General features: G+C 47.7%; 2 protein-coding genes across 7 annotated transcripts in view; one reads left to right on the top strand and one right to left on the bottom strand.

Annotated features, from left to right (window-relative positions):
- The window catches only part of ttn.2 (titin, tandem duplicate 2), a 171,725-nt gene extending 161,400 nt beyond the window's left edge, over window positions 1-10,325 (top strand). Inside the window, exons 244-251 of the mRNA XM_078091002.1 lie at window positions 73-372; window positions 571-1,146; window positions 1,305-1,610; window positions 1,699-2,081; window positions 2,174-2,384; window positions 2,494-8,460; window positions 8,550-8,846; window positions 9,059-10,325. Of these exons, the coding sequence (XP_077947128.1) occupies window positions 73-372; window positions 571-1,146; window positions 1,305-1,610; window positions 1,699-2,081; window positions 2,174-2,384; window positions 2,494-8,460; window positions 8,550-8,846; window positions 9,059-9,351 (8,333 nt within the window). The 3' untranslated portion in view covers window positions 9,352-10,325. The remainder of the gene's footprint in view (window positions 1-72; window positions 373-570; window positions 1,147-1,304; window positions 1,611-1,698; window positions 2,082-2,173; window positions 2,385-2,493; window positions 8,461-8,549; window positions 8,847-9,058) is intronic.
- Window positions 10,326-15,418: 5,093 nt separating this feature from the next.
- Window positions 15,419-17,704, bottom strand: part of enox1 (ecto-NOX disulfide-thiol exchanger 1) — a 47,608-nt gene continuing 45,322 nt past the window's right edge. For all 6 annotated transcript variants that reach the window (XM_078091044.1, XM_078091045.1, XM_078091046.1 and 3 more), the window contains 2 exons: window positions 17,047-17,132; window positions 15,419-16,923 (listed from right to left, as the gene is read on the bottom strand). In XM_078091044.1, coding sequence (XP_077947170.1) covers window positions 16,792-16,923; window positions 17,047-17,132 — 218 coding nt within the window. In that variant the 3' untranslated portion in view covers window positions 15,419-16,791. The remainder of the gene's footprint in view (window positions 16,924-17,046; window positions 17,133-17,704) is intronic.

Here is a 17,704-nt window from a genome sequence, read left to right as displayed (position 1 = left end):
ATCAATAAGTAATTAAAGTAGTGAAAGCATTGAAAATCGAGATAGAAATAAGTGCTTTCCTCCTCCTCATAGACAAACCCAGCCAACCAGGAGAGATCGACATCATCTCCATCACCAAAGACTGCATCACCATCCATTGGCTCAGGCCAGAGCAGGACGGTGGGAAGGAGATTCTGGGCTACTGGATTGAGTTCAGGCAGGCAGGAGAAAGTGCCTGGAAGAAATGCAACCAGGAGCGCTCCAAAGATCGACAGTTCACCATGGGCGGTCTGATGGAGGCCACCGAGTACGAGTTCAGGATCATCGCCGAGAACGAGACTGGACTCAGCCGACCTCGCCGCACACCCATGGGCATCAAGACCAAACTGAGCGGTGAGCGGTGCAGCGGCATGGCGATGAATCATCAACACGTGTTCATGTTAGCTGAACACAAATGTTATCGTCTGTGGATTCAAGCACAGCCAATTTGGGATGTGACCCGACAGAGTTACAGATACTGCATCAGGAAAGCAATATAGCAGTGTGCTCAGCGACTATCTAAATCTAATTATAACCTTCACCTCTCTGCAGTTGGTGAGGTTCCAGCTCTGAAGGAAGAGATCGCGGACGTGACCACCAAGCTCGGCGAGTCCGGCACCCTCACCTGTGGCATCATCGGCAGACCTCTACCTGAGATCAAGTGGTACCGCTATGGCAAGGAGCTGATCCAGAGCCGCAAGTACAAGATGAGCTCAGATGGCCGTAACCACTCCCTCAGTGTCCTGACGGACGAGCAGGAGGACGAGGGCAGTTACACCTGCAGGGCCCTCAACGAGGCTGGAGAGGTGGAGACCAGTGGCAGGCTGCGACTGCAGGCGGCTCCCCAGTTCCACCCCGGCTTCCCTCTGAAGGAGAAGTATTTCGCTGGGGCCGGGACCAGCCTCCGTCTCCACGTCGTCTACATCGGACGTCCCATCCCCCAGATCATGTGGTTCTACGGCAAGAAGCCTCTGAACGCATCCGAGAATGTTGTCATTGAAAACACGGAGAGCTACTCCCACCTGGTGGTGAGGAACGTCCAGAGGAAGACCAACGCTGGCCGCTACAAGGTGCAGCTCAGCAACACGTACGGCACCGTGGACACTTCCCTGCGCGTTGAAATCCAAGGTGACACCAGACTTCTGAGAACAGGAGAAAGTGCAAACGTTACAAATATAGTGACGACATCTGTATTATCTTATTTCTATGTCAAACATATAGATTACAAATGACTACCACTAGTATGTGTGCCTATATGAATAAAAACAACCATTTTTTCCTTCCAGATAAACCGTGCATCCCTGAGGGCCCCATCGTTGTCGACGCCCTGCTGAAGAGCTCCATAGTCATAAGCTGGAAGGCTCCAAAGGACGACGGAGGCTCCATGATCACCAACTACATTGTGGAGAAACGTGAGGCCAAAGAAGGTGAACAGTGGCAACTGGTGTCCTCCTCTGTTTCTGGCACCACCTGCCGCGTCCCCAACCTGATAGAGAGCGCCGGCTACTACTTCAGGGTCTCTGCCAAGAACCAATACGGAGTCAGTGAGTCCCTGGAGATCCCCTCGGTGGTCATCGTTAAGAGTCCATTTGGTGAGTCCAAACATACTTTGTCTGCCATTTTTGGCTTCTGTGGCAACATTTCTGAGCACAACAGTGACGTTCCCTGCTTATTTCCCAGAAAAACCTGGCATTCCACAACAGCCCTTCATCATCAGCGCCGCCAAGGACTCCTGTGTGGTCTGCTGGAAGCCCCCAAGCAGCGACGGAGGAGCTAAAATCTCTAGCTACTACCTGGAAAAACGTGAGAAGAAGCAGAACAAGTGGATGTCGGTGACCAGCAAGAAGATGGTTGAGACCAATTACGAGGTTACAGGCTTGATCGAAGGCTTTGAGTACGAGTTCCGCGTCAAGTGTGAGAACTTGGGCGGTGAAAGCGACTGGAGCGAGATCTCAGCGCCCATCACCCCCAAGTCCGACCAGTCTCCTCGTGCTCCTGCGTTCAGGGAGGAGATCAGGGACATGACCGTCAAATACCAAGCCAATGCCACCTTTGTCACCAAGGTACTTTATTTGAGCTATGTTTAGCTTTGCTTTCAAGCAGTCAAATGAGTTATCGCTTTAGTAATTCACACGGTTATTTTCCCCTTGACCAGGTGGTGGGATATCCCAAACCTTTGGTGAAATGGTACCGCAGCGGAAAAGAGGTCGAGGCAGATGGAACCAAGATTAAAGCCCAAGAGTTCAAGGGAGGCTACTACCAGCTGGTCATCACTGCCGCTGAGGAGACGGACGCCACCGTTTACCAAGTCAGAGCAACCAACTCCTCAGGATCCATCTCGACAACTGCCAACCTGGAGGTGGAAGGTAAGGATATCATTTTAGGCTCGCAAAAACAAAATATCTTGCATCTCTCGGAAGTGTAATTCCTCAGGTTGACCAAATCTTCAATAAAAAATATCAATTTGAATTCCAGTTCCTGCTAAGATCCACCTGCCCAAGGACCTCCAGGGAATGGGAGCAGTCCACGCCGTCCGTGGGGATCACATCACCATTAAGATCCCCATCTCTGGCAAACCAGAGCCAGCCATCACTTGGCAGAAGGGACAGGAGATCCTCTCCAATTCTCCGTATCACCAAGTCATCACCACCAGGTCTTTCACCTCTTTAGTGTTCCAGAAGGGAATGGAGAGGAAGGATACTGGCTACTACATTTTGATGGCAAAGAACAGATTTGGGTCAGACAAGCAAACCATTGAGGTGAATGTGGCTGACATACCCGAAGCTCCAAAGGCTCTGGTTGTCAGTGACATTTCTCGGGACTCCATTACCTTGACCTGGGAACCACCTGCCAATGATGGCGGAAGCGACGTAATCAACTACATAGTGGAGAAGTGTCCTACAACTGCTGACAGGTGGATCCGTGCTGGACAGACCAGTGACTGCAGCATTACCATCATCAACGTATTTGGAAAGACCAAGTACCAGTTCCGCCTCATTGCTGAAAACCGTCTTGGCCTGAGCCCTCCTTCTCCACCAACAGAGCCCATCACCACCAAGGAAGACAAGTCTGTGATCCGGAACTACGACGAGGAAGTGGATGAAACCAGGGAGACCACCAAGGAGGAGGCTCTGTTCTACAAGGTCAAGGAGCTGTCCTCCAAGTACGTCATCTCTGAGGAACTAGCTCGCTGCCAGTTTGGAGTGGTCCACCGTTGCACAGAGATTGCCACGAAGAAGACCTTCATGGCCAAGTCCATCAAGGTCAAAGGAACCGACCGCGAGTTGGTTCTCAGAGAAATTGAAGCTCTCAACGTAGCAAGGCACATGAATATCATCTACCTGCATGAATACTTTGAAAGCATGGAGGAGATCGTCCTGATCTTTGAATTCATATCTGGAGTTGACATCTTTGAGCGTCTTGGCACAAGCAACTTCGAGCTCACGGAGCAGGAGATTGTCCGCTACCTGAAACAGGTCTGCTCTGCCCTCCAGTTCATGCATATCCACAACTTCGGCCACTTTGATATCCGCCCGGACAACATCGTCTACACCACGAGGAGAAGCACCACCACAAAGATCATTGAGATGGGCCAGGCTAGACTGCTGGTGCCAGGAGAAAACATCAGAATGCTGTTCTCTGCTCCAGAGTACTGCGCCCCTGAGATCCACCGCCACGACATGGTCACAACAGCCACTGATATGTGGTCTGTTGGTGTATTGGCCTACGTGTTGCTCAGTGGCCTCAATCCGTTTGGGGCAGAGTCCATCACTCAGATGGTTGAGAACATCTCCAACTGTGAATATATTTTCGACAGCGAAGCATTCAAGGACATCAGCCTGGAGGCGATGGACTTTGTTGACAGACTTCTGGTCAGAGACAGGAAGGTCCGTATGACAGCCCACGAGGCCCTAGAGCACCCATGGCTCAAGATGAAGATTGAGAATGTCAGCAACAAGGCCATTAGGACATTGAGACACAGAAGGTACTACCAATCTCTGGTGAAAAGGACAGATACCATTGTATCTGCAGCTCGTGTTGCCTACGGCGGCGCCTTTAAGAACCAGAGAGGATTGGCCGTGGGTAAAGTGAAGATTGGAACAGAGTACCGTGGCCTTCGCACCGGGCCAGTTATGCACGGCTTTGCTGAAGAAGGTGGCCACGTCAGATTCACCTGCAACATCACCAACTACGACAAGAGTACTCAGGTGTCGTGGTACCACGGTAACCGTCAGCTGCACTCAAGCACCAAGTATGAAATGACTTACAGTAACGGTTTTGCCAGCATCTATGTGAAGGACATTGAAGAGAGTGATGATGGGGTGTACAGATGCAAGGTGGTGAGTGATGATGGAGAGGACAGTGCTAACGGAGAGCTCTTTGTCGAGACGGTGAGGAGCATCAGAGAATACTACATCAGCCGCTCCATCAAGAAGATGAGGAGGAGAGTTGACAGGACCAGACTCCTGCAGAGGCCGCCCGAGTTTACTTTGCCTCTCTACCATCGCTCTGCCTACATCGGCGAAGACGTGCGCTTTGGTGTCACTATCACCGTGCACCCGGAGCCTCACGTGACGTGGCTGAAGAATGGGGAAAGACTAAAGCCAGGTGAAGATGACAGGAAGTACACGTTCACCAGTGATAAGGGTCTCTACCAGTTGATGGTCCACAACCTGAGTTTAGATGACGATGCAGAATACACTGTCATGGCTCACAACAAGTTCGGAGAAGACAGCTGCAAGGCGCGTCTCACCGTGACACCTCATCCCGTAACTGAGGAGACCATGAGGCCAATGTTCAAACGTCTGCTGGCTAACGTTGACTGTGTTGAGGGACACAGCGTCCGCTTGGAGCTCAGAGTCTCTGGAAGCCCAACTCCGACTCTGAAATGGCAGAAGGACGGCCGTTCGCTGCAGTTCGGTCCCAAGGTTGTTGTCATACAGGAGGACGTAGACTGCCACGTCTTACACATCCGAAATACTCTGCTCGAGGACGCTGGTGTGTACATGGTTACTGCCACCAACTCCGCCGGCTCCGCAAGCTGCCAGGCTATGCTGAAGGTGGATCGCCTGACCTACACCAGGAAGGAGTACAAGAGTGAAGAGGAGAAATACAGACACGTACAGAAGCAAATTGAAAAGACAAACAAGATGGCCCTGCAGATTGTGGCCACCGAGGAGCTTGTACCTCTCAACCCAACCGCCCAGGATGCAATCAAGTTCGCTGCGGAGATGTACAAGCCTGCGGTGGGTACCAAGAACGTTGAGGGTGAGTTTGACATCACAGTGGAGAAGTCCACCACCAAGAAGCTGGAAGAGGAGAGGAGGATCTTTATGCCTTATGAGATACCAGAGCCTGTGATCCATGATCCCAGAGCTCTGGATGAGGACAAAGCCATCAAACAGTTCATGCCTCTCTCTGACATGAAGTGGTATAGAAAAATTAGGGACCAGTACGAGGTTTCCGAGAAGATGGAGAGGATTGTGCAGAAGCGGCAGAGACGTATTCGCCTCTCCAGGTGGGAGCAGTTCTACGTCATGCCCCTCCCCAGAATCACCGACCAGTACAGGCCACGATGGCGTATTCCAAAACTCTCTCTGGATGACTTGGAGACTGTGAGACCCGCCCGCCGTTCACCTTCTCCTGAATCCGAGGTCTCCTTCAGATCCAGAAGGAGATCCTTGGGAGACATTAGCGACCACGAGCTGCTGATGCCTGTGGATGACTACCTTTCTGTGAGGAGAGCAGAGGAGGAGAGTATGATGCTGGAGGACGAACTGGAGTTGGGCTTCTCTGCCTCTCCAACCCGCAGTCCTGTCCGCATGGAGCGGCGTGGCGTGGAAGTTGAAGAGAGGGGGCAGGAGGTGAGGTACGAGGCCATTGAGTTCGCTGAGACGAAGAAGAAACGCACAGTTTCTCAGTTCATGAGAAGGAGAAGGTCACTTTCTCCCACGTATATTGAACTAATGCGTCCAGTCTCACAGCTGATCAGACCGTCACGCTCCAGGCCGCCTGTGGAAGTAGATGGGGAGGTTGTGGAGAGGAGGTCCCCCACCCCCGAGAGAACCCGTCCCCGCTCTCCCAGCCCAATCAAGTCTGTTGAAAGGTCATCCCGCTCGTCTTCCAGGTTCGAGCGGTCTGCCCGCTTTGACATCATGTCCCGCTACGAGGCCAGAAAGGCCGCCCTGAAGTCAGAGAGGAAATATCAAGTGGTGAGCCAGACCCCGTTCAGCCTGGACCACGCACCCCGTGTGACTGTCAGGATGCGCTCTCATCGCATACCGATCGGCCAAGACACCAAATTCACCCTGAACATCCAAAGCAAGCCAGAGTCCGAGGTCAAGTGGCTACACAATGGAACTGAGATCAGCGACAGCAGTGAGAAATATGTCTTCACCAACATGAGCGGTGTCTTGTCCATCACCATTCTGGACTGCCAGGAGGAGGACAGTGGCACGTACCGCTGTGTCTGCTCCAACTCCAAGGGAGAAGCTTCGGACTACGCCACCCTTGACGTGTCAGGTGGCGGCTACACCACCTTTTCCTCTCGCCGTAGGGACGAGGATATCCCCAAAGGATATGTCCCTGAAGTCACTAAGATTGACCACTATCACACCAGCCACTTCAAGGCTGGCTACGCTTCCCAGACCCAGCTTCAGGTGGAGGAGAGCAAGTCTAAGGTCACCAAGTCACATGAGGTTGTGTCGCACGAGAGATATGCTGCCTCCTCAGAGAGGTACGATTCGTCCATCAAGTATGCCTCCGCGGATTACCTGTCATCTGATTCCTCCTACTCGTCTGAAGCATTTTCTCTGACCGGGAAACGCACCTTGTCTGCTGCTAGAGTGAAGTCCTCTTCCGCTGAGGAAGTTACTGTCCACAAGACGAAGCCTTCTCTCTCTCCCAAAATCCTCACCAAGCCCCAGTCTGTGACAGTTGCCGAGGGAGAGACCGCCAAATTCTCCTGTGATATCGACGGGGAGCCCGCACCAACTGTGACGTGGATGCAACATAGCAGGACCATGGAATCGTCTCTGCGCGTCCAGGTCACCACCACTCAGTACAAGTCGAGCATGGAGATCCAGTCCGTGACGGCCTCCGACGAGGGCAGTTACATGGTGGTGGTAGAGAACTTAGCAGGCAGACAGGAGGCGCACTTCACCTTGACCATCCGCAGACCAGTTCCCAAAAAAGAGGTCGAAGCCGTCAGATCCCCCGAGCCATCGGTAAAGTCACCGGAGCCTTCAGTCACATCACCTGCTCCCTCTCTAGCTTCACCTGTCCCCAGCATCAAGTCCCCGGAGCCTTCAGTCAAATCACCAGCTCCAAGTGTAAAGTCTCCAACGCAGAGTGTCAAATCTCCTGAACCCAGACTCAAGTCACCACCACCAGCCAAGTCTCCGGAGAGAGTCAAATCCCCAGAACCTGCTGGAATCAAGACACCACAAAGGGTTAAATCCCCAGAACCTGCCGGAATCAAGACACCACAAGGGGTCAAATCCCCAGAACCTGCCGGAATCAAGACACCACTAGGGGTCAAATCCCCAGAACCTGCCGGAGTCAAGACACCACTAGGGGTCAAATCCCCAGAACCTGCCGGGATCAAGACACCACTAAGGGTCAAATCCCCAGAACCTGCCGGAATCAAGACACCACTAGGAGTCAAATCCCCAGAACCTGCCGGAATCAAGACACCACTAGGGGTCAAATCCCCAGAACCTGCCGGAATCAAGACACCCATAAGAGTAAAATCTCCAGAACCTGCCGGAATCAAGACACCACTAGGAGTGAAATCCTCAGAACCTGCCGGAATTAGGACACCACTAGGAGTCAAGTCCCCAGAACCTACCGGAATCAAGACACCAATAAGAGTAAAATCCCCAGAACCTGCCGGAATGAAGACACCACTAGGAGTAAAATCCCCAGAACCTGCCGGAATCAAGACCCCAATAAGAGTAAAATCTCCAGAACCTGCAGGAATCAAGACTCCAAGAGGAATGAAGTCCCCAGAACCTTCAGGAATCAAATCCCCTCTGAGGGTGAAGTCTCCTCCTCCAGTCCTGTCCCCCAAGAGGGTCGTGTCCCCGCTCACTGTGAAATCCCCCATCCCGAAACCCCCCAAAGTCCTGAGTCAGCTGAAGGCGGAGGCCAGCGAGGGCTCTGTGAGGATGTCCTGTGTCTGCGAGAGCAGCGTCAGGGAGGCGGTGTGGTTTGTGAATGGCAGGAAGATCTCCCAGAGCAGCCGCTTTGAGATGCACTACTCCGAGGGCTCCTGCAGCCTCCTCATCCACAACCTGGCAGATGGCGACCAGGGAGAGTACACCTGTGAGATGACGTCAGAGGGAGGGGTCTCCAAATCCTCCTTCTCATTCAGCGGACAGGTGTTCCAGTCCATGCGCGTGAAGATCAGCGCCTACCACGAGCAGCAGTTGGCCCTCAAAGGTAAGCGGCTGCCTCAGGTATCCATTTTAGTCTGGTCCAATCTTGTGATGGTTTAAGAAGGTTAACATGGTTACCGTTTCTATCTGCAGCCTCGGGATCGATGATGATGAGCCACAAGGAGTCTTCATCGTCCGTGAGCTCCTCCATGATGATGAAGAAGGAAACGCACATGATGGAGGAGTCGTCCTCTTTCTCCACGTCCTCCACCTCTGCCCAGCACGCCATGATGTCGTCCATGATAGAGTCCAGCTCTATCAGCAGCATGGCGGCCGAGATGAAGATTGAGACCATGTCCATGTCCAGCATGTCCTCCATGGCGTCTGAGATGTACGCCATGAGCTCTGGCAGCTCCTCCCACATGGAGGGATCTTCATTCAGAGCAATCGGTGAGATTGGTCCACTCCTTACAGGAAGTCAAACGAGAATACTGTGAGATGTATTCATACATTCAGGCCTTCATAGATCAGTCAACATACAGACGTTCCTCCGGACGTTCAATCCTGGTTAATTCAAGAATATTGTCTCTTTTCTTAAATTTTATATCCCACAATCTAATGAGAAATAACTGATAACCTCTTCGCCCCGCTGTGGTCTCCAGGCTCTGCGCCCAGGATCGAGGCTCTGCCGGAGGACATCAGCATTGAGCCGGGAAAAGTCCTCACGGTCACCTGCGCCTTCTCCGGTGACGCCAAACACATCCAGTGGTCCCGGGGCGGCAGAGCCATCGAGGTGACGGCCGGCGGACGCTTCCACATTGAGACCTCCGAGGACCTGACCACCCTCATCATCACTGGGGTGAAGGAGGAGGACGCCGGGACCTACACCCTGAAGCTGTCCAGTGAGCTGGGGTCTGACTCGGCCACCGTCCACATCAGCATTCGATCGGTGTAGAAACCCCAAAAAACAACTCAATAATCAAAGATCCCCTTTTCCCCACGTCGGTGCCTTTTTATTTATTAGTCGAGCAAAATGATAAACGTGAAAAACATCTGGATTCCTGCTCTTGTAAATATGAACTATTTTTTCTACCAAACATGACATTAATTTATGCCAAACTAGACTCAAATCGAACGTTGTTATAGAATGTGCCATATTGGTTAACTCTGACTGAGGATTTTGAATCCACTTTTCTGACATGTACATAATGTATATAGCCGAATTGAACGGTTATGGGAAATGTATGCATTGTTATTTATGACAATAATATATGAACTGAAACTAAGTGAAACTAAGTGTAGTTTGACGGGAGAAAGTTCCTCGAGGAACGAATACCCCGTCAGACGGAGAAACTAAACTGTGCGCCTCAACCACACGTTGAAGTCTGAAGCTGCCTCGGCGGGTCGAGAGGCTCCCCGTCGACGTTAACGCAACCGAGACAGAACCTTCGTAGATTCGTAAGCGGAGCGCGAGGTCCCGACCGCTGTTTGCTTCTTACCCTCGAGCACGCAGGGCGACCGGACCTCACCCTCCGACCGATCTCGTCGTAACGCCATTTCGATGACGCGCTCACAGTGCAAGCGGCCTGCACTCCCTGAGCTCCCGTGTTCTTTTTGTTTGAGAGCTCCGCCTTTGGCAGGCCGACCGCCGGCTCGGATCTCTTCTCTGATCTCGGCGGATCGAGAGAGTCCGTCCCCCGCCGCTCGGCCTGCAGAGGCGGAGCCGCCTCTCGGAGGTCTGCAGAGTGTTTGTGTGGTTCTTTAGTTGTTTTAGGAGCCGGCCGAGCCGAGCAGCCGGAGCACCAACGTCCGGCGCGAGGACGGAGAACGTCGCTCGGCTCGTTGACCGCCGACAAGAGTCGTAGAGTTACGCAGCCTCCTTGAGTTTTATCCAAGTATTGATTTAATAAAGCATGATTATCAGCACTACATGTTGTCTCTGCTGTGGTTATTTCTGTTTGTTTATTGTCATGCTTCTTTCTATTTTATTTTGAAAATCAAGTTCAATCTTCACTCATGTGGGTTTAGACCTTGGTTTTCTCATATAAAAATATTCAGGGTCACACACACTTATCTCTTTTTTTAATTTATTTTAGAATCTTTGCTGTGGATTTGAAGCAGTTTATTTTGATAATTTATACAAGTAATATTGATCGTCTGCCGTCTGCTGATTCTGATCTCATGAACGCACACAGACTCAAATACTCACTGCTAATCAAAAGTCACACAGTAGAGCATCTAATTTAACTCATTAAGTGTTTTAATCTAGATGGATCGTAATCACTTCCTTTAAAGTATTTGTCCTTTTGTGACTAAAGTTACAGATTTCATAATTGATGGGTTTGTCATTTTCTTAACGCTTTCGTTAAATCTTTACCGGCTGCAGATATTAACAGTGAAAACCAAAAGCTTAAATAATCTTTGTTGATTATCACTCTCCATATTTGCTTCATACATTAAAGTAGTTTAGCTATCAAATGTTAAATCAAGGTCCAGAAATGTAAAATACTCTTAATATAAATAATAAATCAGAAATAAGTTAATAAGCTGGTTTGAGGTTTTCTGCTTCATGAGTTAAAATGAGAGCTCATCATTTGTATCATAAAAATAAAAACTTGTTGACTTCAAACACAATAAATCATAAGTTAATGCAGCCTGCAGGTGTCAGTGTAGGACCGGAATATGAACTAAATATATATATATATATATATATATATTGTATAATGTGGTCTGCCTGCTCCTTTCTGCCAGCGTCCTACTGCTGGTTGGACTCTTTCACCAATGTTGATGATAGTAAAGTCTTTTTCTCCCCTTTTGGGGTGTCTCTTTATGGTTGTTTTTTGTCTCTTTCGGGTTGTTCTTTGCCTCTTTGTGAATGACCTCATCACCACCGAGTACAGAGCCGTGAAGACAACATGGTTGACACCAAGAACCAAGATAGAGACGACCAACATCAAACTCAAGGTTTCAAATTGACGTCACGACGACTTTGTTCACTTCTCACAAATACATGAAGGAGTCGACACGGCCGCCGACAAAGAGGACACAGAGAGAACACAAAGAGACGGCTAATTGGAGTCATTAGAGAAGAAGCTCTGCTAATGGGGGGCTGCTCACAGACCCACACCAACAAACGCTAACAAACAGACACACAGTGACACACACACAGTGATGGATGCTTCTGGGCGGCGGGACTTGGCGGCCGAGCTGCTTCCTGTCTTCTTCTTCCTGAGATCATGTGACTGAGGGAAGCGTCCCAGCTGGCAGGTTCAGTGGGAAATCTTCTGAATCATGAGGAGCCGAGGCTGCAGGCAGCGGGGCACAAACACCGGCTCGGGGCCCACCGGAGGGTCACAGGAGATTTTAATATTTGTAATATAAGTCTTATTTTATTTTAACATTTCTGTCCGCAGTGAGGAGAAGAAAACAAACAGATTATTTAAAGTGAAGTCCAGGTGTCCAGAGTCGGTAGGTGTGTTTCTGTTATAGTTCTACTTTCCGTCCTGATGTCATTGGACAGCTTATTGCACCATTTAGGAGCCACGGCATCAAACGCTCGGCATGTTAATGAGTGTTTAGTCTCTGTGAGGAGACACAAGCAGATTGATGCAGAGCGGAGTGAGAAGGGCAGGGACATAAGGGTAGACCAGGTCCTGGATGTAGACTGGTGTGGGTGAATGTAGGTTGAACACCAGTTGAGCTGTTGCATTCTGGGTGAGCTGCAGAGGTCAGATGGCGCTGGAAGGTAGACCTGAGGCACAGTAGGCGTGAGATGACGACAGCCGCCTGAGTGTTCTCCTCAGATTTAACACATTAAACTCCTTTACTGCTTCCTTTACCTTTAATCTACTCATTTACTTCCTGTCCAGAGTGATTGTGTCTCGCCGTATGAAGACTTGTGAGAGACATCTGTTGGCGTTTACCAGAAACATGAATACTGCAGAAAGGGCGTCTGATGGAGATCTTCTTCTCTGATGTCGAACACCAGGGAGACGGAGAAGCTTTAACCGGAGGACAAACAGCAGCACTGGGGCTGTCGCAGTTAGCCGTTAGCTCCAGACGCTCCTGTCTTTCATTTAATAATTCAAAGTAATGTGACACATTCTGCTCATTACAGCTGACAGAACAACACCATCAAATGAATATGTTAATGAACCAACTGACAGTGTTTTAATCAATGTCGCAGGGTTAAACTGGAGAAATAATGGAATTCACAGCGGAAGCAAGAAGGCAGGAGTCATTTCAAAGACCTATCGTAATCAGACAACGCCATTTCAGATTAACAAAGTCATCATTATCAATTAGGAAGAACAAGTAGAAATAAAGCACTGGAATACAAAATGAAGCTGTAAGGCAACAGATAGAAGAAGATGCAACGTGGTCGCCCGTTCTACAGATGGTATGTGATGTTGGTTAGCTAAAGCTAACGTTAGTTGAATGTTGCTTGACTATAGCTAACGTTATTTAACTCCAGCTAGAGTTAGTTGACTGAAGCTTGTATCGGTATGCGTTGAGGTGCCAGTTTAGTCTACGCCTAACAAGATTTTATTCAGGTTGTTGTGAGTGAATGTGGTTACTTTTGTCAACCGAACACAGGGCTGAATCACAGAATACCATGACACACTCTGGACAAGGTACCTACCCTGACTACTCGTCACTGCATAACATGTGTTAGTACAGCAGCATTTAAGTTTATTTAGAATTAAGTATAATATTAAGTATAATTATCGGTGGTGACGTTTAATTGTTGGTGGCATCCTCCATGGGTTACGGCGGGAAATGTATCTGGGGGGGTTCAAGTAATGAGTGCGTTAGCTTTAGCTAACCAACATCACATAGCATCTGTAGAACGGGCGACCACGTAGCATCTATCTGCCAAAATTCAAACATAAAAATATTTATTACATCCTTTTATTTAATAAACTTGTATTTGTATTTTTACTGTTTATTCTTACAGTTGTATATGCAATATGTGTTCTATTCCAATTGTTTAGATGTTACGATGACAAATGCAGCCGTTACGCATAATGAGATACAAATAGCAGAATAAGCTGCTTTTTCACTCATTGTGGACGAGCAAAAAACCCATGTTGCGCATGCGCATTCGATCTTGTATTCTACATGTACGACAAAACGCACAACTCTGCTGTGCCTTTGCACGTAAATAGGTTGTGCAAGTAATCATCTACGTTATGTATCAAACAAGGACCAAAACCGAGATATTACTGGACATGGTGGCACGGTGGCGTGGTGGTCAGCACTGTTTCCTCACAGCAAGAAGGTCCTGGGTTCCACTCCGGCCAGAGGCCTTTCTGTGTGGAGTCTGCATGTTCTCCCCGTGTCTGCGTGGGTTCTCTCTGGGTTCTCCGGCTTCCTCCCACAGTCCAAAGACATGCTCTGGGTGAATTGTGGGAAATTGCCTGTAGGTGTGTGAATGGTTGTTTGTCTCTGTGAATCGCCCTGTCCCCCGTCTCTCGCCCTAAGTTGGCTGGGACAGACTCCAGCCCCCTGTGTGCAGGATAGGCAGTTTGTAAATGGATGGATGGATATTACATTTACGCAGCTGACGTCACCACACCAGCTACGTTGTAACGTTTAATTCGAAGTCCAAATGACGAGTCACCGATCTGAGTTTTCATGAGAGCGGATGGATTGTGCAAAAAATCTGCCAATCGGTGAGTCAGGAACTATTTTGGGGCTTAATATCTAATTGATAAGTGTTGTTGACTGAATGTGGACAACAAGCCATTTGCCTTCATATTCAGCAGTGTGTGTTTTCATTGATGCTGACTGACAAACTGTGCAATAATTAAGCAAAAAGGTGCGAGAGGCTGGACTTTGTCATCAATAATGTTACATACAATGTATCGGTTGTGAAAGCAAATGTTAGTGCCCCAAACAGACGCTGTTCCGCTCTGTTTTTCGGCGATCGCCACCGAACGTTAAGTGATAACTCGCGCGAGAGAATGAGTAGTAATAACACCCCAGGTGTAGAAGTCGGCTTCCCTTTCTCGCCGGTCCGTTTTCTGATGGTGAGGTCGGGCTGATCTGGGTCCAGTTGTTTTACCTCTAGTTTCGGGTTGTGTCCTCTTGAAGGACACTGCTCTTGTTATGTTGTTAAGCGGCGCCTTGACGAGAGCGCAGCGTAGGGCGGCAAAGGGACCAAATCTCTATGGATTTTAGGACGCTGAAATTATAATGTCACTCATTAACTTTATCAGTGATTGGCTGACTGCTTCTTAGACCCGCCGGTTTGGGACCGGCCCGAGTCCAGCTGAGACAAGCAGAAAAGCGCAGAGGACGTGCAGGAAACGCATAGCCTATAGTTTGAGCAGATATCTTAATTTACAAATATTACCGGGTATATAATCCACGTTTCAAAAACACAAATATTGACTATTTGTAAAATGTATTTTTAATATAATAAACAACAAAAATGATTTAAAAAAACAAAACTTTTTTGTTTTTCGTTGCTCATGGCCGATTTCAGTGCAATGCATCATGGGACATCGTTGCTAGGAGAGGGTGTGTCACTATGGCTCATTGCCCTCTATGGACCATCGCCACTGCTTTAAAGGAGCAATAAGAAGGACAAGGACACACGCACAGGTTCACAGGCAGATTGCATCATATTCCATTTACAATTAACCGTACATAGCGGCTAAATTATTTAAAATTCCAAATGTAGAGTTACACATCACTACTGATCGTCGGAGGTAGGGGAATTTTAAATGACTTAAACACAGTAAACCATGTAAAGAACAAATATTGGCACATGCGTAGTCTCAGAAACAGATACTAAGGGAGGCGTCCATCAAAGAGAGCGAGGTAACGTTACGTTAGCTAGGAAGAGACGTGAGTATTAGCTCTCCAATTCTATCGCCTCAGATTCCTCCGTCCCTCTCCGTCCTTCTCCGTACCTGTCCTCTCTCTCCGTGTCTGTCCTCGCTCTCCGTCTCTGTCCTCTCTCTGTCCCTGTCCTCTCTCGAGACGTGCGTGTAAAAAGGAGGAGCTGAAGTGTATTTATTAAATTGTACGTTTTTTATTTTAAATTGCAATCTTACAAAGGGTAGTTTTACAAGTCATGTCTCTATTTTGTGTAAAAACCATATTGATTATTTACAAATGATATTTAATATGAATTATGACTTCATTTGACCACCATTACATGTTACCCCAAGGGGTGCCCGCACCACACTTTGGGAATCCCTGGGATAGCTAACGTTAGTTAAATGTTGGTGACTGTAGTTAACATTAGTTGACAAGTAGCTAATATTAGTTGACTGAAGTTAACATAATTTGAATGTTAGTTGAGTTGACAATAGTAACTAACACAAAGGATTCTGACAAAATGAGTTGATAGTTATAATTCATAAACTTAGGAAAGAAACTGTATTTACTAAAGAGTAAAAAGCATTCAATCAGAACACTATAGTAATAGTATAGTTTACTCATAAATTAAGTAAATGCGAGTCGTTTCTGCTGACAAAAAAAAAGAGTACTCTAACTTTAACGAAGTAACGTACAAAATCAGTTTATCATCATTTATAGTCTGACAGCATTGGAGTCTTTTGAAACAGAACAGCGTCCCCTCTTCTTCAGAAAGACTGAAGCTAACAAGAACCTACTCAGCTATTAACATATTTAAATACAGATGCAACATCAGCTTCTTCATAAAACATTGTCACTTCTCTTATATCACCCTTTGAAGACTCTTTATCTTGTTTTTGTCATCCCAATTATTTCCTATAATAATCACAATAATAATATTTGACCTCTTCCAGTTATAATCATTGCAGGAAAACTGTAGGAAAAATTATCTTCTTTTTATTAAGACATGACCACTGTGAACAGAGAAATATGATGTACTAAGTCCAATAGACAATAATATAAAAATCACCTTTATAATTGTACCATATTTAAATAAAGACGTAACTTCCGAGCTCATTAGATTTCGGTTTCGAAAGAATCAAAACAAATGATATGTTTTGCATTTTCCGGAATTTTTCACTGGTTGAACGTATAGCCCGTTAATATTTAATGTTTTACATCCCAAACAAACTGTTAGAAGAATCAGACTCTGAGAACAATCCGTCTGCACCACGGAGAGCGATGACAGATTGAAAGACAACGTGTCTCGTAATCATCCATCCATGAAATTAAATGACATTAGGAATCAAACCCTTCTCAGAAACTTTGGTATTTCTTCTTTCTTGTCTAAATCCGGATGGCCGAGGACCAGGATGCTGGTCCAACCTGAAGGTCAGATGAAGCAGAACAAGGCCGTCTCCTCAGTGTCCCACACGCCGATACAGCCAACTGGGCTCAGGACGCCGACGCACACCGATAGCGTGTGCGTGTCCCAGTCCGTGTGTGCGTATGCATGGTTCCTGTGTCACGCTGAGCCGAGGCTGTCGAAGCCGCAGAACTTCCACCGTTTCTCCAGAGTCGCTCCAACGCCACTCAGCTCCTGTCTGAACATGTTGGGGAGACGAACCATCAGACGCTCCAGGTCCACTGCAGACACCTGAGGACAGACAGACGGGGGGACAGAGAGGCAGCTCAGTAAATAATCAGACTGCACAAATGTATATGTATACACATAAAAGTGGATGATTTATGATATGTTTAGCAAACAGAGCAGGAACACCTTAGTGTCCAGTCTCTGGATGTAGGACCACAGGTACTCCAGGTTGGCTCCAAACGGATGAACATGGAGGAAGGTGGACATGACGCCTGCAGAGAGAAGACCATTAAACACATTATATATATGTGTATATATAACATGTGGGCATGTTAACGCGTTAGACGTTGATGCTGCCACCTGATTACCACACTAATGAAAAGAAAACACATTTATATCGTGTTGCTGTTGCTCCGAAAGGGCCGGTTAGATTGTTCTGATATTGTTCCGATTTATTTGCTAGTAAATATTGTTCTGTTAATACGCTGGTTTATCTCCTAATCTGGCAATTCGTTTCTCAATTAAATGTCCCTAAATCATTCCTTGGCTTTCCTAAAACCCAAGGTGTTGTCTCTAATTTGTCCACTTCAAGAAACAATTTTTGGGGAAGAGTTACATTAAGATTCACTAACCATTGCTGATCAAGTTCACTAATAAACAAGAAACAAATTGTTTAGTTGTAAGTAGATAAGTGATGAATACATGTGAATAAGTCATGCGATTAATCGCTTCCTTTTTTGCCTCTTCGCCCAACAACATGAATGGAAGCGAGTGTGTCGACACGACGGTGCGTAAAGACACAGAAACATGCGCTAGCCTTTATTCCCTATAATTTACATTTTTG

Source organism: Gasterosteus aculeatus, chromosome 16 (genome assembly GCF_964276395.1).
Source record: "Gasterosteus aculeatus chromosome 16, fGasAcu3.hap1.1, whole genome shotgun sequence".
NCBI lineage: Eukaryota > Metazoa > Chordata > Actinopteri > Perciformes > Gasterosteidae > Gasterosteus > Gasterosteus aculeatus.
Note: the sequence above shows the minus strand (reverse complement) of the source record. Positions and strands in the feature narration are given on the sequence as shown.